This window comes from Solenopsis invicta, chromosome 4, assembly GCF_016802725.1.
Source record: "Solenopsis invicta isolate M01_SB chromosome 4, UNIL_Sinv_3.0, whole genome shotgun sequence".
Lineage (NCBI taxonomy): Eukaryota > Metazoa > Arthropoda > Insecta > Hymenoptera > Formicidae > Solenopsis > Solenopsis invicta.
The window spans coordinates 10,537,466-10,561,199 of record NC_052667.1 but is presented as its reverse complement, the minus strand read 5'-3'; the positions used below and the strand labels follow the sequence as shown (position 1 = coordinate 10,561,199).

Here is a 23,734-nt window from a genome sequence, read left to right as displayed (position 1 = left end):
TTATATAAGTGATCAACGGAATCAATGGAAACATTTTTCGAGGGATATTGATATCGAAACTCTTCAATTATTGTTAGACTAATCGTCAAAATAACACTATTTTATTATTATTTGATTCATTTATCATTTATTCATATTTATAATTTTTTTATTATGGCAGCCATATTTGATTTATTATTTTATTGGTTTCGTAATTTTAATATTAGATTTATAATTTGCAGCATCAAAAACACGCATATACACAATTTGTTATATATCGATTTAATTTTCTATTTTTCAGCTGCCATATTACATCCGCCATTTTGAAAAAAGGACAAATTCCAAAATCGGCTCTCTTAACTTAATTAGCAATTAAATAAGTTTTAATTAAAAAAAAAAAACATTAAAATCCGTTAAGAATTAAAGGCTGTAGACAATTAAGAAACATGATTTCTCATTTGGCCCCACTGTGCGCCGGTGAGAATTAAAGGCCTATTGAATACGACAATTACATTGTCGCAACTCGCGCATTTGGATGCGAAAATAACACTTCACGTGTTAGAGGCTGATAGGATTGTCGCGAATGTAATCATCGGTCGTGACTTCCTCGACGCGCACGGAATTACAGCAGTGTACAACTCGCGCGATAGCGATAACGGACCGATGACCCTGCAGCCACCGAAGTGGCTGCAAAAAATCGCGGGATGCGTTGACGGTCCCCAACCGCACCCGTATAACGAGATCATTACCGATTTCGATGCGGAAACGACAGAAAAACTCGTTGCTTTGTTGCTCGAAGTCGACTATGAAACGGCCGACAAAGCCGACGACGGCTACGCGGTTAAAGTTCGACTTAAAAACGACGCAATTTATGCATACACACCGAGGCGATTTGCGCTCGCAGAAAAGTTAAAAATAAGAGAGATTGTTGACGATTTCCTCGCTCGCGGCGTTATACACAAAAGAAGTGATCACTCATTTGAAATTCTTTCGATTTTCGGGCGACCAACCGAAATCATCTCCGACCGAGGTACGGCCTTCACATCTACGGAATTTTCCGATTTCTTAGAAACATTGAAAGTCAAACATCGACGGATGGCAGTAGCCTCTCCATGGGCAAACGGTCTCGCGGAGCGCGCCAACAGATTTTTGAAATCGACAATAGGTAAATTATTAGGAGTATAAATAAGTTTCCGCCGTTTCACAAAAAATGGCGCCACTAGTATGTTATGGTTGAAATTGTCTGTTGTAAAACGTTATATCGTAAGGTTGGACATCTGGCAACAACATAACCTTAAAATATTAGCAATTTTATGTCAGCATCATATATCTTTTTTCGTGCGAAAATGTCAAGTTTTGAGCCGAATAAGCGTCATTTCCGGGAGCTTTTGATTTACTTCTTTAATTTGAAGAAATCTGCAGCCGAAGCGCATCGATTGCTTGTAGAAGCATATGGTGAGGCTGCCTTAAGTGAGAGAAGTTGCCGTGAGTGGTTTCACAAGTTTAAGAACGGTGAATTTGACGTCGAAGACAAAGAACGTAGCGGAAGGCCGAAAGTGTACGAAGGCGCGGAATTGGAAACATTATTAGATGAAGATTCGTGCCAAACGCAAGAAGCACTTGCACTTATATTAGGAGTGACTCAACCAGCAATTTCACATCGCTTAAAATCATTGGGAATGATTCAAAAACAAGGAAACTGGGTTCCATATGAACTGAAGCCGAGAAACATTAAACGCTGATTTTTCACATGTGAAATGCTGCTTGCCAGGCATAAACGAAAGGGTTTTTTGCATCGTATAGTCACTGGTGATGAAAAATGGATCCACTACGATAACCTAAAGAAGAAGAAATCATGGAGACCACCTGGCCATGCTTCAACATCGACAGCCAAGCCGAACATTTATGGAAAAAAGCTCATGTTGTGTATTTGGTGGGATCAGCTTGGTGTCGTGTATTATGAGTTGCTCAAATGAAACCATTGAAACCGAATGAAACCATTACTGGGGCTCTCTACCGAACACAATTGATAAGATTGAGCCGAGTACTCAAGGAAAAACGTGCCCACTACTACTCCAGACACGACAAAGTTATTCTTTTGCATGATAATGCTCGTCCACATGTTGCGGCGCCGGTCAAACCTACCTGGAAACACTCAATTGGGAAGTTTTACCCCACCCGCCGTATTCACCAGATATTGCTCCTTCTGGTTACTACCTGTTTCGATCGATGGCGCATGGCTCTCCGAGCAACACTTCACATCATATAAAGATACAAAAAATTGGCTCGATTTGTGGATAGCTTCAAAAGATGAAGCATTTTTCCGACGCGGTATCCGTATGCTGCCAGAAAGATGGGAAAAAGTAGTGGCTAGCAATGGACAATACTTCGAATAAAACATTAGGTACCGTTCTTTCACAATAAATGCCCAATTTTTGATAAAAAACGGCGAAAACTTATTTATACTCCTAATAATTATAACGGCGTCCGTATAGAAATCGTGTTTCGAGGAAGCGCAATACGTAATTTACAACATCTTTCATTCTGCGATTAAAACTTCACCTAGTCGATTGTTACTTGGCTACGAACGTCGCTATCATAACGATAAAGGCCTTACGGATCTTATTGATCGGTTAGCGGTTAGCCGATGCAGATTCCGATATCGAGAAAACAAGGAATTCGAACCGCGACCTTGCCATCAAAGCAAGTCAACAACTCCGAGCGTACAAAAGTAAATATAACGCGCGACATTCCAAGCCGAGCAAATATAAAGAAGGTGACCTCGTTATGATACGCGACCTTCAGAGCAAGCCTGGCGAAAGCTCGAAATTCAAATCGCCTTACAAAGGACCTTTTGTGATAGCTAAGGCACTGAATAATAACCGATACGTCGTGCGTGATATTCCGGGATTTAGTGTAAGTCCGAGACCGTACAACACGATCTTGTCAAGCGATAAAATGAAACCTTGGATAAAACCTCCAGCGAAATCAGAGTAGCTAAGGGGAAAATGTAAAATACTAGAAATTTTACGTAACTATCTCCTTAAGAGTTTAACATTTTACTATGAAATTTTGTTGTAATTCCAGAGAGTTTAAAAATTTCGATGGTTAGAAAATATAGTACTATTGTCATACTCCATATAATCGGGACGAATGGATCATCAGGGATGGTCGATCTGTAAGATTGTAACTAACAGGCACTCGGTAGACGTACCCGTGTCGCTGCAGACAAGATCGAGACAATCGATCTTATCGACCTATAGTAGGATAAGATCGAACTAGCGGCGCTGATAATCTCGCGAAAAACAGTTCGACAACCGGAACAGCGATGACTCCGACAAATTCGCTCCGAAACTGTCGTGCAGTACATGACTTGCGAATTACTTCTACCATTAGCGCCGAATTTGTATTCTGATATCGCTTTTGCGGTTATACCCCCAGAAAACATTTTGCGGGTGAATGTCCAGCAAATCACGCGCGAAAGGGATTCCTACAACGCAAGCAAAACCTTATCCAACTGCGTCGCCATAGCGCTAGCAAAACGCTAGCACACTTTGCGCACGATCTCAATAAGCGATATGCACGCAAAACGCTAGCACACTTTGCCCGCGATCTTAATAAGCGATACTCTGCCGAAAATGTGCTATTAAAACCGATTTAAAAAAAGGTAATCCGAATCGATTGGGATTTCTGCACCAAAAATACGGTATTAAGACCGATTGAAAAATAAGATCCGAACCCAGATAAAGAACGATGGCACTTTAGGGCCGAAATTTGCCCATAACGGGGAACCCGTGAATTTGGTATATTTTTATGTTTTTGGGTCTGCTGAATTTGAATATAAAATTTAAAATTGTCCAAAGTACAGGGAACTTTATGAAAATACGATATTTTTACATAAAAACCTAGTTTTGCGATACATGTTTTCTAATGGTAATTTTGAACTCAAAGACCTTTTTTTTGTAAATTTCTTAAAAAATGGGTCTTTTAAATCACCATATCATGAAGAAAATTTATAAACATAAAAAAAAGAAAAAAAATATAATAAAAATATATAAAAAATATAACAATATTTAAAAAAATATATAAAAATATAAAAAATATAAAAAAAGAATATAAAAAAATTAAAAAAAATACAATAGGATACTCTGTATGTATCTATGTATATATAGACATATACAGGGTGTTCAAAAAGTCCCGGACCGGCGAAATATCTCAAAAACTAAGCATTTTAGAAAAAAAATGTTTCAGATAAAAGTTGTAGGGTTTCAAAAGATCTATTTACTGATCTTATCAGTTTGATCTTGGATGGCGTCGCCAAGGTCAGATCGAAATCACATTAACTTTTTTAAATGGAACTGCCTACTTTTTATTGCATATTCTTGTAGCTTATCTCAAGACCTTTCCAAAACACTATAAACAAATGTATTTTTGTTAAGTATTTTTCGAGTTGTAAAGTTTGAAAGTTACATTATAGCTTTCAAGCCTCACAACTCGGAAAATATTCAACGAAAATAAACTTTCTTATAGTGTTTTGGAAAGGTCTCAAAATCGATTACAAGAAAATGCAATAAAAAATATGCAGGGTGTTCAAAAAGTCCGGGACATTCAACCGGTCCGGGACTTTTGGAACACCCTGCATATTTTTTATTGCATTTTCTTGTAGCTTATCTCAAGACCTTTCCAAAACACTATAAGAAAATTTATTTTCGTTGAGTATTTTCCGAGTTGTGAGACTTGAAAGCTGTAATGTACTGTAACTTTCAAGCTTCACAACTCGAAAAATACTTAAAGAAAATACATTTGTTTATAGTGTTTTGGAAAAGTCTTGAGATAAGCTACAAGAATATGCAATAAAAAGTAGGCAGTTCCATTTAAAAAAGTTAATGTGATTTCGATCTGACCTTGGCGACGCCATCCAAGATCAAACTGATAAGATCAGTAAATAGATCTTTTGAAACCCTACAACTTTTATCTGAAACATTTTTTTCTAAAATGCTTAATTTTTGAGATATTTTGCCGGTCCGGAACTTTTTGAACACCCTGTATGTATATATATATATATATATATATATATATATATATGAATATGTGTGTATGCATAATTATAAAGTATTTAATGATTTAGTGTTATAGTGATTTAAAAGATCCATTTTTAAAGAAATTCATAAAAAAAGAGGTCTTTGAGTTCAAAATTACTATTAGAAAATATGTATCGCAAAACTAGGTTTTTGTGTAGAAATATCGTATTTTCATAAAGTTCCCTGCACTTTGGACAATTTTAAATTTAATATTCGAATTCAGCAGACCCAAAAGCATAAAAATATACCAAATTCACAGGTTCCCTATTATGGGCAAATTTCGGCCCTAAAGTGCCATCGTTCTTCATTAAAACAGAATACATTAATGTAAACGTAATAAATGTTTAGTTTACAAAAAAAATATTTCTTGTCCTTTTCGTTAAAAAAAATTAAAAAAAATTTGAATTAAATATTTAATTTATGTACAAGATTAAATAACAATACAAATTGTTATTTACATGTAAAAATATAAAATTTTATGTGGAACAGCGTTTCACACACACGCCATGTTTGAAAAAAAATAGAGCGAGTATTCGTCTCGAGGTTACAAAAAGCAGCTCCTAAAAGTGTCACTAAAGTATGAGCTGACGAGTCGGCGGCGGTAGCGCCTAGATATAACGCCTCAACTCACGAGAAATCTCTTGCGGCGTGGCCGCCTAGCGGTGGCGTTAGCACTCACTTGTTAAATCCATTTCAATCTGAAATTACAGAATTTCAACTTGCGGGCAAAACTCACGCAAATCGCGTACACAGTTTACATGCATAAGACGCGCAAACTTGGCGCGCAAAAAATGTTATCTGGGCCGTTTCTTTATAAAAACTGCTTATATATTTATGCTTATATATTTATGAGTGGTCTTTCAAATAAACTTAAAGTTAATTGACTTAACGATATTTGTGTCTCATCCCGAGCCTCTCCTCACCGGTTCCTAAGGCGTGATATGTGCACGCCGGTTCGTCGTGAAGCGTCGGTGGTTTTCCAGACTCAGCACGGAGAAGAGAAACGTTCACGAAACTCCTGGCCTGACGTTACCCGCCCGCTCGGTTGGTTTAAAAAATAAACGCCTTTACGGGGGCTTTTACAGTACCAATAAAATATGATCTGTGATGATCTTTGCAATAATAGCAATAGTAGTAGTAGTAATAATAGTAGTAGTAGTGGTGATGGTAGTAGTAGTAGTTAGTAGTAGTAGTAACCCTAGTAGCAATTTTCTGCAAGACTGCTGTAAATCTTGCAGCAGATTCTTGAAAGATTTTGCCAACAGGACGTTATGATCTGCTTCCTCATTCTGTTTTCTGCATGATTCTGCAGGCAAATTCTTGCAAGAAATTTGTATATATATATATATAAATATATATATATATATAAATATATATATATATATATATATATATATATATATATACAGGGTGTCAGGTAACGATCGCCCGTGGTTTCGTGGATTGATAAATCAAGTAAAACTGAGTAGAAAAGTCCTTTACCACTTTTTAATATTTGCCATAGTTAACGAAATAAAAATTAATAAAGTCTGCGAATAAGCGCGTATCACCGCGCGCAAGGACCGCCCGCCGGTCGCCGAGACGTAGGCAGCCGCGGCTGTAGGCGCTGTGCGGTGAGGAGGGAAAAACAGCTACTGCTTTTCCTTCTTCACCGCACAGCGCCGCGCCTACAGCCGCGGCTGCCTACGTCTCGGCGACCGGAGGGCGGTTCTTGCGCGCGGTGATACGCGCTTATTCGCAGACTTTATTAATTTTTATTTCGTTAACTATGGCAAATATTAAAAAGTGGTAAAGGACTTTTCTACTCAGTTTTACTTGATTTATTAATCCACGAAACCACGGGCGATCGTTACCTGACACCCTGTATATATATATACAGGGTGTCCCAGAAAGCTCGCATTCCATTTTAAGAGCAGATTCTTTGGAAAATTCTAAGAAAAAAATCCTAATACAAAAATGTCGAGGGTATAATGGTTTTTAAATTATTCGCGATTAAAATTTACGAATCACTGAGCTGACATTTCGCGCGCTCAGGCATGGTGACATGAGAAAGGTACCACAAGGGTACCTCTTGATATTAAGATTGTCATATAAATACGCAGTGACATTTATATTAAGAAATTACTACTATAGGACACATATTTGTACATTACATATGCACAATTAATGTTTTCAACAAAATACCAATTCAATAACAAGATGTTACGATAGCCGTTGGATTAGCTGTCAAAATAAATTCATTACCATGTTCATATGATAAGAACTTTTATGGTAACATATCGATAATATCAATAATTTATTTACATTTTTAACTATTAAAAATGTAAATCGGTAATTTAATTGATATAAACGCGATAATGTCAAATAGACATAATTTGATATGTTTGAATTCTACTTTATCAACATATTCAATCTTTTTCATATCATCGCATAAATTATCGATATTATCAATATGTTACCATAAAAGTTCTTATCATATGAACATGGTAATAAATTTATTTTGACAGCTGACCCAACGGTTATCGTAACATTTTGTTATTAAATTGATATTTTGTTGAAAACATTAATTGTGCATATGTAATGTACAAATATGTTTCCTATAGTAGTAATTTCTTAATATAAATGTCACTTCGTATTTATATGACAATCTCAGTATCAAGAGGTATACAAGGACTTTGATTCTGTCCATGGGGAAATTTTCCAAACTGAGAAGTCGCTATCTTCCTACATATTTACAGTTCATGATTAACGTAACAACCAATAAGCTCTAGTCGTTTCATTAATCATGAATTGCGAGTATGTAGAAAGTGGTGACTTCTCAGTTTGGAAAATTTCCCCATGGACAGAATCAAAGTCCTTGGGTGTACCCTTGTGGTACCTTTGTCATGTCACCATGCCTGAGCGCGCGAAATGTCAGCTCAGTGATTCGTAAATTTTAATCGCGAATAATTTGAAAACCATTATACCCTCGACATTTTTGTATTAGGATTTTTTTCTTAGAATTTTCCAAAGAATCCGTTCTTAAAATGGGATGCGAGCTTTCTGGGACACCCTGTATATATATATATATATATATATATATATATATATATATATATATGTAAGATAATGCAGCAAATCGACAGATAGTCCGCGTGCACTCGAGTCACGAAGTAGGACGGTCAGGGAAGGCACCAGAAATAATTCACTACCTTCGCGTGAGGCACAAAACGCGAGCGTATTTATTGAACGTGAGCGAAACAGCTTTACAATAGCTACAATAATTATTCTTGTCGAACGAGGATACCACTTGCTAACCGACCGGAGGCCGGACCGGGGAGAGCCGCTGTACACGTGATACTACACTTTAAGCGCGTGGCACGCGGTACCCTTTTCACAATTCCAATTAATTACGGAAGGCGTCCCGTAATCGAACAATTCACTTAACTAATACTGAGAATGATTAGGAAAGAGCGGAGGACACCTTACTGTGGTCCGGAGCTCTCTTACTCGTTTTCAATCAAAACTCGAATTCCTCAAATCCCGACTCAAATTTCACGTGCACACTTCTCGCGCTCTCGGTACTCTCTCTCCGATCCTGCTTCCCTTTCCTTGTCATTTGGCGCTCTGCGCCCTCGCTTCCTTTGTGTCCTGCCCTGCTACTATCCACAATCGCTCGCTCGATAACCGCTGTACTTGAGATTCTCTTACAGTTCGGCCATACTGACTGTACCATTCGTCCTCGAATGTACCGCAAGGATCATTAACTTTATAAACAGTTCGTTGTTTCCTATATTTTAACAAATTGTAACTTTTACTTATTCTAAGCGCTTTCGGTTTTTTTCATATTGTACATTTTTAATAACCGCTAACTTAGCCTATTATCTTAAGGCTCCTGACTCCTCAGCCGAGAACTCCGCGTTGACGGTAGCGACATTTCGTCGCGGACAAAATTAGAACTAATACACGTGAAACGTGACAGATTGACGATGAAATGTTATCGTGCATGTCATTTTGTTATTATGTGTTTCATTGTAAAAACATGACTTGTCTCGTATTTACCAAATTCGTAAAAATGGACCGCGAGTAAAGTTTCTTTGAATTTTATACATAAAAGTACATTTTTCACTCCTTTTAATAGCTATCCGTGTGTTTTCCTGTCTAAATAGACGTTACTTTACGTGCTTTTTACGACTATTTACTGACTGCTAGGCGAAAAAAGGATAGTCGTGACCGATATTTAGAAATGTTTTAAAGCCATCTGATTAGTCTGTTTTATCCAAATTGGCATTATTCAGAAATGGCACGTCGGACAAAATTATGTGCCCATGTGTTTTCCTGTTTCAATTGCTTCACTTTACATGCTTTTTAGAACTATTTACTGATTGTTAGGCGGAAAAAGGATAGTCGTGACCGATATTTAGAAGTGTTTTAAAGTCATCTGCTTAGTTTGTTTTATCCAAATTGGCTTTATTTACAAATGGCATGTCGGACAAAATTACATGTCATTTCACGCAATTTCTCGCTTCTGACGTCACGACTTCAATATGGCCGCGGCGAGTACTCAGGAGCCTTAATACTAACATTTTCTACATTTCCAGTATATCTTTTCCTGCGTACTCAAGTTTTCAATGACTCTCTTACAAGTTTCTTATATTACTCGTATTTCTTTTTTTTTTTTCTCTAGTTTGACGCAATTTTACAATATTAGCGCGAATTCTCGCTTACTCTTGTATTCATCGTTCTGTTTATTTATTTATTTGTTATTATTATTATTACTATTATATATATATATATATTTTTTTTCCCGTAATTATTTTAGGTTATATACGTTTAGTAATACTACAGTATATAATTTCCTCAATGCTTTCTCAATTTGATTTTTAACTCAATACTAATTCCTCAATAATACTTATTCAACAATAACTACTCCTAATTACTTCATTCTTCAATAATAATAAATAATAATTTTAATTTAATATTAGTTAATAAGGATTTTGGTTCGTCGATTTTCGACTCCAACAATCGTGAAATATTGTTTGGTTTACAAAGGGTAATACTCATATGGAGAATTTATAAGAATTTTACACAAATTAATTCTTATTTAATACTGACTATTTGCATGTCTTAACTAAATATGTATAGACGCTTCCTTTTTCTTTTTTTTTTTTTCTTCTCAGTTCGCTATAGAGGATTTTCAAACGGATTGACGTTGATTACTAGATTGATTGATCATTATTCAGTTTTCTCGTCTTCGCTCTGTGTATCCGAATCGTTAACAGTAGACTGATTACTTTTTTGATTTATTTTTATCCAGGGTTTTAATTTGTCTGGAGACATTATTGTATCAAGGGGTTTTTGCGTAATATTATATCCTGGGACGTCTGTAATAGCATATCTATTTTTATTCAGGACCGCTTTCACTCTGTATGGGCCTTTATATTTAGGTGCTAGCTTAATGTTCGTTCTCGGTTTAAATTGTGTTACGCGTACCAATACTAAGTCTCCTTCTTTGTATTGTGTATTTTTCTTATGTCTTTTGTCGTATTGTTTTTTGTTATATTCTTGTAATTTTCGGTTGACTGAGAATGCAATGTCTCTCGCTTCCTGTCTATCTCTATCAAAGTTTACATCAATTTCTCTCAAATTATCTATTAGTGTGCGTAGAGTTTCATCGTCTTTGCGTCTCTGATGGTAGCCCAATAGCAATTTACTTGGAGTTGAGTTTACGGATTTATTTAGAGTGTGATTGATTACATGTTGTACTAAAGGCAAGTTTTGCTTCCATTCAGTTGCGTCATTAATCACCTTTGCCATTGTAGATTTTAAGAAGCGATTAACTCTCTCAACCTGACCATTGGCCCAGGGCGACGCTACTGCCGTTTTAACGTGTTTAATTTCTTTTCCTGACATAAACTCTTGGAAAGCATTGGATGTAAACGCTGTTCCCCTATCGCTTATAATTCTGTCCGGATCACCAAAGATATTGAACAAAGAATTTAGATATTGAATTACTTCATTTGATCCCGTCGATTTCGTGGGATATAACCACACGAATTTAGTACAGGAATCTATTATTACAAGAATGTGTTTGAAATTTTCGCTACTTTTTTCCAACGGCCCGAAATGATCTATGTGCAACGTTTTGAATGGCAGAATGTCCTTTTCAACTAACTCTAACTCTCTTTCAGGTTTGCCAGCCGACAACGAGTACGACAGACATTTTATACAGTTTTCAATGTATTGTTTGACTTTTAATTTTAAATTAGGAAACCAGTAATGCGATAAAATTCCGTGCGCTGTCTTTTCGTATCCTATATGTCCCATTTCGTCATGATTAATTTTAATTATTGAATTGACCATACTTTCAGGTACTACAAATAAACTATTTTCTCTAAATTTTCTGAATAATAATCCATCAATCAGTGTGAATTTCTTGCTCCCTTTCAATTCTACTATCTCAGCAATTTCTTTTAATTTGGGATCCATTAATTGCTTAAATACTAATTCATCCTCGGCTGTAATCGCATTGATAGTCTGCGGGTTTCGACTCAAAGAGTCAACATGCGCCATTTTATCCGCGGGACGGTGGACCAGTTCGAATTTATAATTTTGCAAAGCTAACGACCAGCGGGCTATTCTCAGCGGGTTTATATTTACTTTTTTCATCGCTAATGCCAACGAGTTACAGTCGGTTATGACTTTGAACGAGATACCCTGTAAGTAGACGTGGAAACGTTCGATGGCTTTCACAATGGCTAGTGTCTCCAACTCGAAAGAATGATATTTTTTCTCTGCCTCGTTTGTGGCCTTGCTAAAATAGGCAACAGGCGCCATGCATCCAGATACTTGTTTCTGCAAAAGAATTGCTCCAAACCCTTGACAACTAGCGTCTGTGTGTAACTCGGTTTCCGCGGTCGGATTATATACTTTAAGGATAGGCGGGGATGCGAGCTCTTTTTTAAGATTTTCAAAGGCTTCTTTGCATTCGTTATTGAACCTGAAAACGGCTTCCTTTTTTACTAGGGCTTGCAACGGTTTGACTTTTAGTGAGTACTCTTTGATGAATCTACGGAAATATCCTGTAAGACCGAGAAACCCTCGAATCTCCCGAACGTTTCCTGGACACGGGAAATTCAAAATAACTTGTACGTGTCTTTGATTCATAGTAATTCCCTTGGCTGAGATCAAATACCCCAAGTAATCGATTTCTTTAGCCAAGAATAAACATTTACTGTAATTAAGCTCTAATTTATGCCGTTTCAAGATTCCCAGTACTTCGGAAACTATCTTCAAGTTTTCTTCCACCGTGGAAGTTGCTATCAGAATATCATCCATGTATATCAGGATTTTTCCCTCTCGAATTAATGGAGCAAAAATCTGTAGGATTCTTTTTTGGAATTCCGCAGGCGCTTCAGAATAGCCAAAAGGCATTCTCGTGAACTCGAACTGTCCCGACGGGGTTGCGAATGCAAAGTATTTCGTATCGTCTGGATGTACGGCTATTTGGTGAAAACCATCTCACAGGTCGAGTTTGGAGAAAATAATTTTTCCATAAAGCTGATCGACTTGATCTTCGATAATCGGAAACGGAAACTTCTGCGGGGCTACTCGTTGGTTGAGGGATCTTAAGTCGATGCACATACGTTTTTTCCCGTTGCGCTTATTTACCAGTATTACACGCGCGCAGTAGGGTGATACGCTAGGTTTAATAATATTACGAGCCAGTAAGTCGTCCGTTATTTCTTTCAATTCCAATCTCTCGTTAACTGACATACGTCGTGGTGCGTACCGGAAAAAGGAACTGTCTTTCAAATGTACCCTGATGCAATAGTCGTCTCGAACGGGTTCGACGACGCTACTATCACACTCGTGGAATACATCCAGCAATTTTTCTCTAGTACAGGAATCTAAAGTTGGATCAAGATTTTCCAAGATAACATCGTCGCGATCTTTATTCTCTGTTACATTTATGCCGAAAATATAATTTATTTCCTTATCCGGTGTTTGAGATTCGAATTCAAAGACTCCCGTATGATAGCATAGACGTAGATTAGACTGGTCGAAAAAATCACGTCCTAACAAAATGTCAAACGCAATCGTACTATCCTTGACAACGAACAAGGCAACATCAAACCAGTGACCCGCCAATTTCTCGAGGCACAATTGGTCGTGTATTTTCCCGCAAAACTCGATAACTGAATTATTCACACCCTTCAAATTCAAGTTTTCTTTAACGCGTAACAATTTGTTTGACCGAAAGGATCCCAAATAAGTCGATTCTCTTATAAGACTCACCGGGCTGCCCGTGTCCACCAGCGCGACAAGCGTTTTACCTTTACAATCTAGCCCTCTCACTTTTATCAACGGAGTTCTTTCCTCGATCACGCAAACGCTGCTATTCGCTGCCTGCTGTTCCATTGAAGGGGTGGTCTGCTCCGGCTCCTCTTCTTCCCGCCGCTCCAGATGATTGATCCTATTGGTTGACGCTTCTGTTCTGCCGATTGGGCAGTTCGGGCTGATGTGTCCTTTCTGTTTGCATCTGTGGCACGTTATATCGACGTGTCGGCACTGCTGGATACTGTGCCCTTTTTGGTAGCATCCCGTGCAAGAAAGAGCACTTGCATTTGAATGCCTTGCACCGGGGCGCCCCTCTCTAGATTCAAATCGCCGCTGAGACACACTATCACCTACGAGCCTTCTAAACCGCTCCATGAATTGCGGCACTGAACTAACTTGCATGTCTACCGCGAACCGGCGTAGTGTTAGGTCTCTCACTCCGTCCGCTAGCATCTCGATCTTTTCGCGCTCCGATAATTGCAAGAACTGCATACGGTCCAGCTTATCTTCCGCATAGTCCACGAATCTCTCCGAGTTTGCCCTCCAAAAACGTCTATTAATCCTAGCGATCGTATCCGTAATGGCCTCTTTCCTCTCGAAGTAATTCCGCAACTGGAAGCTAAAATCTGGCCATGTTACGACTGATTCAGGTGGTTGACGGTGGAGCCAGTTTCGAGCGCGGCCGGCTAGCTGGTTTATAGCCGCCGTGACTAAGACGTCGTCCGTTATTCTGTGCAGTCGCGCAATAGATGCGCATCGCTCGATCCAGCGCTCGACAACCCCGTCATCCTTTCCGGAAAATGTTGGTATCAGTTTCGCCGCGAACTTAATTCGTCCCCAATCATGCGACGAAAACGGACGCTGCTCCGCGCCTTCGCCGGATACCGTTCGCGAAAAAGGATCGCTTGACAGACCCGATAATTGACGTCTCTCATAATTCGACTGGAGAATCTGCGCCACTGCTTGCGCAATCTCTTGAGTATTGAATGCAGAATTTTCTGCCCGATCGTTGAACCTTGCAGCGCCTTCCCCGGGGCGGAAATATGCTCTATCTTCCACAAGAATTGGTTGGGAACCCGCCGACATAGGTGGATCGTCTGGAATTACGCTATTCGTATCTTCGGTTTCCTTTTCATCTGCCGCGTTAGGGCCAGCTACTGTGATTTGCTCTGGCCAACCGTGGCTTTCGTAATAATCTGTGAGTCGCTTCATTAACACCGCCCGTGTTCCGCAGGTATCTAATTCTAGCTGCCTGGCGATATCTTTTAAGCCCTCAATATTCAAATTGTCTAGCACCACCCGACTCATGATGCGAGAGATTACTTATCGATCGCGGCTTTAATGGTAATAAGAAAAACGAATAACTTGCATTCGAACACTGATATCGATCGACAAATCCGTACCGTCGGTAATTATCCCTTTTTCATCGATCACTCCGATACCGTCGGTAATCGTCGTTAGGATTCAAATCCACTATCAAAATGGCGGACCGCACTGCTCCGATTTTCGCGCGTCACACATTCCAAGACGAAATTATTTGCACGTCGCTTCGGTTCCCTTTATTTGTCCAAGTCTACTTACTTAGCGCGAAACTGGCGTAAATATTGACACCGCTTACCAATGGTCACCCGTCGATGTCTCCCAGTCGCTACCTTCTTTCTTACGTAGTGCCGAAATAATTCCCGCGCCGGTGTTCACGTGATTGCACGTGATGAGCACGTTGAATCACACCGCCGACTTCGTGTTCGATATTCGAAAGTTTCCTGAATTTTGCACTCACTTCACTGGTCTGTGTACTTAAAAGGGGTTCACAAAGGGAAAAACTTAATCCAATGTTCTTCAGTTTAGTAGTTTTTTATCCAAAGGTGCGAGTTTGACCACTTCTGAAAGGGATTTGCTGTAAGATAATGCAGCAAATCGACAGATAGTCCGCGTGCACTCGAGTCGCGAAGTAGGACGGTTAGGGAAGGCACCAGAAATAATTCACTACCTTCGCGTGAGGCACAAAACGCGAGCGTATTTATTGAACGTGAGCGAAACAGCTTTACAATAGCTACAATAATTATTCTTGTCGAACGAGGATACCACTTGCTAACCGACCGGAGGCCGGACCGGGGAGAGCCGCTGTACACGTGATACTACACTTTAAGCGCGTGGCACGCGGTACCCTTTTCACAATTCCAATTAATTACGGAAGGCGTCCCGTAATCGAACAATTCACTTAACTAATACTGAGAATGATTGGGAAAGAGCGGAGGACACCTTACTGTGGTCCGGAGCTCTCTTACTCGTTTTCAATCAAAACTCGAATTCCTCAAATCCCGACTCAAATTTCACGTGCACACTTCTCGCGCTCTCGGTACTCTCTCTCCGATCCTGCTTCCCTTTCCTTGTCATTTGGCGCTCTGCGCCCTCGCTTCCTTTGTGTCCTGCCCTGCTACTATCCACAATCGCTCGCTCTATAACCGCTGTACTTGAGATTCTCTTACATATATATATATATATATATATATATATATATATATATATATATATATATATATATATGCTGCAAATTTGTAAAATTTATTCTTTCACTAGAATATTTTAGTATAGCCTTAAAATGGATTAAAAAAAGATTAAATTTGAATTAAACATTTCATTTATGTACAAGATTAAATTTCAATACAAATTGTTATTTTCATGTAAAAATATAAAATTTTATGTGGAACAGGATTCCACACAAACATCATATTTAAAAAGAATGAAAGCGAGTTTTCGTCTCAAGCAGCTCATATAATAAGAGCTCACTGAAGTATGAACTGGACAGTCGCCCGCGGCGGCGCCTAGATATAACGCCTGTGGCCACTCTCGACTCACGAGAAGATCTTCTGCGGCGTGGCCACCTAGCAGTGGCACCAGCACTCACTTGTTAAATCCATTTCATTCCGAAATTGTTATAAACCTTGCAGCAGATTTTTCTGCCGCTAATTAAGCAAAATCTGTACAATATCTGCACAAGATCTGCGCGTCATTTCCATTGTAAAAAACTTGCACAAATCTATAGATGATATTTGTGCAATATCTGCACAAGATCTGCGCGTCATTTCTGTTGTAAGAAACTTACAGAAATCTGCTGATCATATTTATGCAATATTTGCACAAGATCTGCACGCTACTTCTGTTAAAAGAATCTTATGTCATTCTGCTGAAGAACTTTGCTAGACTGTTTACAGACTGCAGTTGCGGGAAGAATCTGCTTCAAGATAGCTTAATATTTGTACCAAGTTTCTGCAAACAGTTCATATACAAGTACAGTGCACGAATATTGAAGCAGTCTGCTAGTAATCTGCCAGCATGGCTCTTTTGGGAATAATATCTTCTGCATATCTGACTCAATTCTACTGCAATTAACTGCACGCAGATTCTGTCCTGTAGAAAATGCTACTAGGAAATATATTTTTTTTTATTTAAAAAATGAGTAATATTGAGAAGGGAGCTATTAAAAAAATAGTTAAAGTTAGAAATTTTAAACATGCATGGTTAAATGAAGATATTTTTAGAAGATGGTTAGCTCCCTATCCAGAAGAAAATAATAAAGCTTCCCAGAAAACATTTTGCGGGTAAACGTCCAGCAAATCACGCGCAAAAGGGATTCCTATAACGCAAGCAAAACCTTATCCAACTGCGTCGTCATAGCGCTAGCAAAACACTAGCACACTTTGTGCGCAATTTCAATAAGCGATATACACGCAAAACGCTAGCACACTTTGCGCGCGATCTCAATAAGCGATATGCACGCAAAACGCTAGCACACTTTGCGCGCGATCTCAATAAGCTATATCCTGCTAAAAATGTGCTATTAAAACCGATTTAAAAAAAGTTAATCTGAATTGATCGGAATTTCTGCACCGAAAATATGGTATTAAGACTGATTGAAAAATAAGATTCAAACCCAGATAGATTTATTAAAACAGAATACATTAATGTAAACGTAATAAATGTTTAGTTTACAAAAAAAATATTTCTTGTATTCTTTTCGTTAAAAAAGATTTAAAAAAAGATTAAATTTGAATTAAATATTTAATTTATGTACAAAATTAAATAACAATACAAATTGTTATTTACATGTAAAAATATAAAATTTTATGTGGAACAGCGTTTCACACACACGCTATGTTTGAAAAGAATGAGAGCGAATATTCGTCTCGAGGTTACAAAAAGCAGCTCCTAAAAGTGTCACTAAAGTATATGAGCTGACGAGTTGGCGGTGGCGCCTAGATATAACGCCTGTGATCGCACTCAATTCACGAGAAAATCTCCTAAATCCGGCCTTTGCCGGATAATACCGGATATTTTCTTTTATCCGGCCGGATAGTCTGATGTTAACAGGTTAACACCATTGCTTATTTCGATCAGAGAAAAGCCTGAGAGCGGCCATCTTAGCTTTTTTCGACCATTAGCATCACCAACATCCATTTTCGCGTATGGAACTATAAATCATATCAATTTTGCAACACTGTCGATAAAAAATTTTTATTGGCAGTGTTGCAAAATTGATGTGATTAGCCTATAGCACATGAAATGCATAATACCACATAAGCGTAGCATAAGGCCGCTGGACCAATGAGAATCTTATGTATATCAATATGGCGACTTTATGCTGGATGCTCATTGGCCACGCAATCTTATGCTATCAGCTATGCTTATGCTCTGTTATGTATTTCATGTATAACATCTAACCTTGCGTGGAAAATTAGCATGTGAAAAAATCTTGTATTGATAAACCATCAAACTCGTTGCCTTCGTCTTCTTTGGCTAATGTTCACAATGACATATCGAAATGCTACGACGAAATTGTAAATTCTTCGAAGTCAGATACTGAAAGTTCATATGCGACTATTACCAAAGAAATAAATGATGGAGAAGCTGAATTTCAAAGAAAACTTAGTGACAGATCTAAGAAGAAAAAACAAATATATAAATTAAACTTCAGAAACATTTGATATTGCCTCTAATAAAAAGGATAGATAATCCAGTATCATGGTGGAATCAATCCGAATTTCCAAATTTACAAAAACTTATTTTAAAATATTTGAGTGCTCCACTCTCCTTGGTAAATTCAGAAAGGTTATTTAGTTCTGCAGGGAACATTTATGTAGAAAATCGGAATAAGTTACTCTCAGAAAATGCAAAAATGCTCATTTTTATAATGAAAAATTTAAATTTAAATGCCTAATTTTTGAAATTATTGTTCAGATGTTAAAAATAAAAATAAAACATTTTATCAAAATAAATATTTTTTTTTTTGATTAATAATTTAACTTAATTTTTGGAACATTTTTTGCCGGATAATATCCGGTTTATCCGGCAAAAAAGTATCCGGCCGGATTATCCGGTATCCGGCCGTGAAAGTATATGTTTATCCGGTATCCGGCTATTCGGTAAAAATCACTATCCGGTGCATCGCTAATATAAAGATAAAGTTAAACGAGCGGAGATAAAATTAGCGGCTTTCTTTGCTGAACATAACGTAGCTTTTTGTAATGTAGATCATTTAGTTCCATAAAAGATATTTGTATTGAACCTGAAATTGTACAAGATCTTTCATTGGGCCGAACAAAATGTATTCAAATAGTTAAAAATGTAATTTCAAAAAACAAAGAAGAAAATTTAATTTTCATTTTACAGAATCGCAAATTCTTCATTTTAATTGATGAAAGTACAGACATAATGGAAACAAAATTCATGTGTTTACTTGCAAGATATGTTTCGCCTATAGATAAAAAAGTTAAAACAAAATTATTAGAATTATTAGCATTAGATTCTAAAGATGGTACTGCAAATAAAAATTTTAAATTATTTAAAATATTTTTAGAAGAAAAAAATATTAATATTAAAAATATTGCTGGAATGGCAAGTGATAATGCTTCAGTAATGACCAGTAATGTAATAATTCTTTTTTCCGCGTTTAAAAACTGAAGTACCGGGTGTAGTATTATTAAATTGTATTTGCCATTCTTCCGCGATCGTGGCTAGTGAAAGCTTGTGAAAAATTGCCACAAAATTGCGAAAGTATTATTAGAAATGTTAAAAATTGTGTTTCGGGCAGTGCAAAAAGATGTGCAATTTTAGAAGAGGTTCAAGAATTGTTTAACATGAAAAAACATAAAATGCTTAAATTGTCTAATACAAGGTGGCTTGCCTTACATAATTGCGTGACTAGACTTCTTGATAATTGTAAAGTTTTGCAAAATTACTTTTATTCGGCCGTTGTAAAAGAAAAATCTTAATCTGCACAAACTATTTTTACACAACTTAATGATAAATCGATTAAAGCCTATTTATTATTTTTAAAATATTCATTAGAATTTTTCAATCAATTTAATACTCTTTTTCAATCACGCAAAATTTTAATACATAAATTATATTCCAGTAGTGAAAAAATAATAGCTGACATAGCTCAAAATTTTATAACTTTAGAGACTTTGAGGAACATCTCTACTTTAAATGTAGACGATGAAAGTAATGTAAAACATCTGACCGATATATATGTGAGACCAGAATGTGAAAGCTTTTTGCAAACAATCAGCCTCCAGAATTTGTGCAAGAAATAAAATTAAAATGTTTAAATTTTTACAGAACAGCTGTTAAAGAAATGCTTAAATGTTTACCATATAATGATCTATTATTTGAACAGTTAAAATTTTTAAATGCCACAATTGCTTTATATAATGAAAGTCGAGATCAAATAAAAGATTTATCCTTTGTTGCAATGCGCGTTGATAACGCTATTAATATTACAAAATTAGCAGCAGAATGGAGAATTTTGCCAAATATTTTCAATGATTCGGAAAAAAAGAATTAGCTATTTTAGAAATTGATGAGATGTAGAAAAAATATTTGACAGTAAAGATTTTGATGATGTTTCTAAATTTAAAGTTATTAGTCGAGTCTGTTCTTACTTTTCCACATTCAAATGCCGAAGCGGAACGGATCTTTTCAATAGTAACAGATACAAAAAATAAAAAAAGAAATTCTTTAGCAAATGACAATTTCCGCAATTTGTAAAATTAAATCTAATTTTCAGGCTGAAAACATTAATTGTGTTAACTTTAAAGTAAATTCAAGACATTTAGAATTGCACAACTCGCAAAACTTATATCCGAAATAACATGAATCTGATAATGCTTAACTTTTTTATTTTTTTAAATTTAAATTTTTATTTCTATTTTTATACGCACGTAAAGTATAATTTTTTAATTATTGTAAAATAATAATTTGCTTTATTTCAGATTTGATTCTTTCATTTTATAATAATAATAATGTTTTGTTTTCAAATTAACATATACATTTTGTTTGTTTGTAATAATTATAAAGTTTGTTTTATTTAAAAAACAGATTATAATTTTGTTCAATTATAGTTTATATTATAGTTTAATTATAGTTTAATTATAGTTTATATTATCAGTTCAGTTTATATTATAGTTCAATTATAATATAGAATTATATATTTTATTTTACTGAAATATTTATTTTAATGTTATAAAAGCGTATTGTAATTTTCTTTTTTACGGATATTGGTAAGGTTTTTCGGCAGTTTTCCTTACCCTTGCAATAAATGTTTGCATCTATATTATTCTGCCAAATAAAAAATTTCATTATAATTATATAACATGTTTTTCTATCATTATTCTCTCATCCCATTCTTTTTATAAAGAATTATTTTTTTACCCTATCCTATTCTTGTTAAATTAATTTTTAATTTGTAGTATGAAAAAATATAAACATTTAGATTTATTATAAAAATCAAGACTTTCATATATATTTACTGGGATCCGCGCGCTTACAATACGTTCCTGAAGAACTGGAAGGGCAGGCGAGCCAGTCCGGCCCGTCTGGCAGCATTGCGCGCGTGAGGCGAAGAGTAAGGGGAATAGGTTAGTGCTCTTTGTCAAATGCACTTATCTGTCCTTGTTCTTTTGACTTTAGCGCCTCTAATGCAAGATCTCAGAACTAGCATGAACACAATTTCTGCTCTTCGCACCAATACACGTGAAAATTACATAACCAATTTTCATACATTTACACACAGATAGCACATTGCCATCTTTGTTGTCGTTTTGACACCAAATTTGACGTCAAATTGATGTCAAGTGACAATTTTGGTGTCATTTTGGTATCAAAACGACAACAAAGACGTCAATGTGTTAATTTAATTCACACCTTGTTAGCTACTTATTTCATACACAATGTCTAATTGTAAGACTTTTATATGGGAATTGTTGGCTGCAAAAGCCGATAAATAAACTATAAATTTTTAATCAACTTTCGTTTTTCGTATTAAATTATAGCTAGCGAGGCGCATTTTTGTCATTACTTTAACTGAGTAAAAGGATTTTGCGATCTGTAAAGCCAATACAAAAGTAAATACAAAAATAAGCAAGTATAGAGACCGGTCCAGCATCCCTTTAAGGCTCTTAAATACTCGCCGCGGCCATATTGAAGTCGTGACGTCAGAAGCGAGAAATTGCGTGAAATGATACGTAATTTTGTCAAACATGTCATTTGTAAATAAAACCAATTTCGATAAAACAGATTAAACAAATGCCCAGTGAGAAATGACAGGTTCAAAAACGTCTAATCAACGTTTAATAAATCAGTTGATATAGACGTTTAAAATTTGGTCGATTAGACGTCTTTGTGTCATCAAAATTAAACGACTATTAGACGTCTTGCATAAACTGTCTATAAATATTTTCTTCAAAATATCCGCATAACTATTATATTATCGCACTACATAATCTCAATAAACAAAACAGTTGTTGCGTCCGCGGATTCGCGAAGGTTGCAATCCCGGGACGTAGATCTGGTTCGTTGGTTAGTTTTGGTGTTAAGGCAGCTGTCACCAGTCGCGGCTCCGAATCGTGTGATAACACGGCCGGATACGCGACAAATTCCTTGTATGGGAAGTAGGAGGTATTGTAGGAAGATATATTATTAGTAGGTTTGGAAAATGTAGTAGCGTTTATTAACGCTACTGAAGGTGTAGCGTTCGTGCTCGAGCTTGGCGTGGGATTAAATGAATGACAGAGCGTGTAATGATTAAACTGAATATGTATATGTATTTTCGTGATTACGGAATAGTAGATGGTTACATACACGGGGGCTGCGGGTAAAACGTCATCTTGTGAAAGAAGCGCTTTCTGCCGCAGGCTTACGCACGGTGAGCCCTTTGTTTGCCCATAGGTGCTTCGAGCGAGACATGGTAGATTTAATATGGGAGAAGGATTGCCACGTTAATGCGTATATGAACAGGAAACTTACCGATCTTAACGCGAGAGAGAGAGAGAGAGAAACTCGGTATAGAAGATCTACGAAATTTAGTGAAATAAATTAGTGATCGAGTATATGTAACGAGTGACGAATCCGCTGGGTCGGAGTGGTTACCCGTTAGAACGCCTCCCTTAAAGGTGGGAATTATACGGGGAAAAGAGGGGACGATGAAAGCGTCGAGGAGTCGCGCTAGCGAATCTTCCTCGACGGGTTGGGAATGGAAGAAGGACGGTGTCGAAGAGTCGCGTTAGCGAGTCTTCTTCGACGCCGCAGGAAAGAGAGAGAGAGAGAGGAGACGTCGAAGAGTCGCGTTAGCGAGTCTTCTTCGACGCCGGAGGAGAGGGAGGGAGGCAGAGAAACGAGTGAGGCCACACTCTAGCTGGTGCTAGGTGAGGTTCAACCCTCAGGATCTCTGGCGGAAAGGAGGGAGGGGAAAAGAGGCGATCCGACCGGGGCCACCCCGAAGACCAACGTCTTCGTCAGGAGTAAAACCCTCCCGTCGCTGAGATCGTACCTGGAGGTCTGAATGTTGGTGGTCGCCGATGGCAGCGAATTTCACTCGACCAACAAGACTGATCTGAATTTCGAGCTCCGATTTCGCTCCTTATATAGGCAAGGATATGGGCAAGAGGTGTCGCGGGACGATTCCTCAGGTTCGCGGAAAATTCGGAGCGATAGTTTTTCGTAACGTGTGGCCCTTAGAAGCCCGCCCCGTTCCGCGACCGCGCGGCTTGCGCCTATATCGCGCGAGCGCTTGTAGACTTCTCCGGGGGTCGCGACTCGCGGGGGCACCGTATACCAAGCCCCGACGCGAAATCCAGTGCCCAGGAAATTAATAGAATTTAATAGAATTTATATTGAGAGTGTGCGAGGCGATAGCGCCAAGCACATGCAATAGTTTTATGTATAAAAAGTTAAGGTTTAATTATCGTTCGTAGGAGATTGATTGATTCAAAATTATTTGGCATTTTTATTGGCCGTGATTTTAAAGTTGTTTCGATCTGAGTTGCATGGCACAGCAGTGGGAAGCGTCCATGAGT

At 37.4% G+C, this 23,734-nt stretch overlaps 1 protein-coding gene across 1 annotated transcript; it reads right to left on the bottom strand.

Moving 5' to 3' along the window:
• Window positions 1-12,560: 12,560 nt before the first annotated feature.
• Window positions 12,561-14,687, bottom strand: LOC120357509. The gene has a single exon (XM_039448024.1). It carries the CDS (start codon window positions 14,685-14,687, stop codon window positions 12,561-12,563), a length of 2,127 nt encoding a protein of 708 aa, XP_039303958.1.
• Window positions 14,688-23,734: the final 9,047 nt, after the last annotated feature.

Coding starts and splice junctions, on each gene's coding strand:
- LOC120357509 (XM_039448024.1), bottom strand. CDS start 14,687: ATGAGTCGGGTGGTGCTAGACAATTTGAATATTGAGGGCTTAAAAGAT.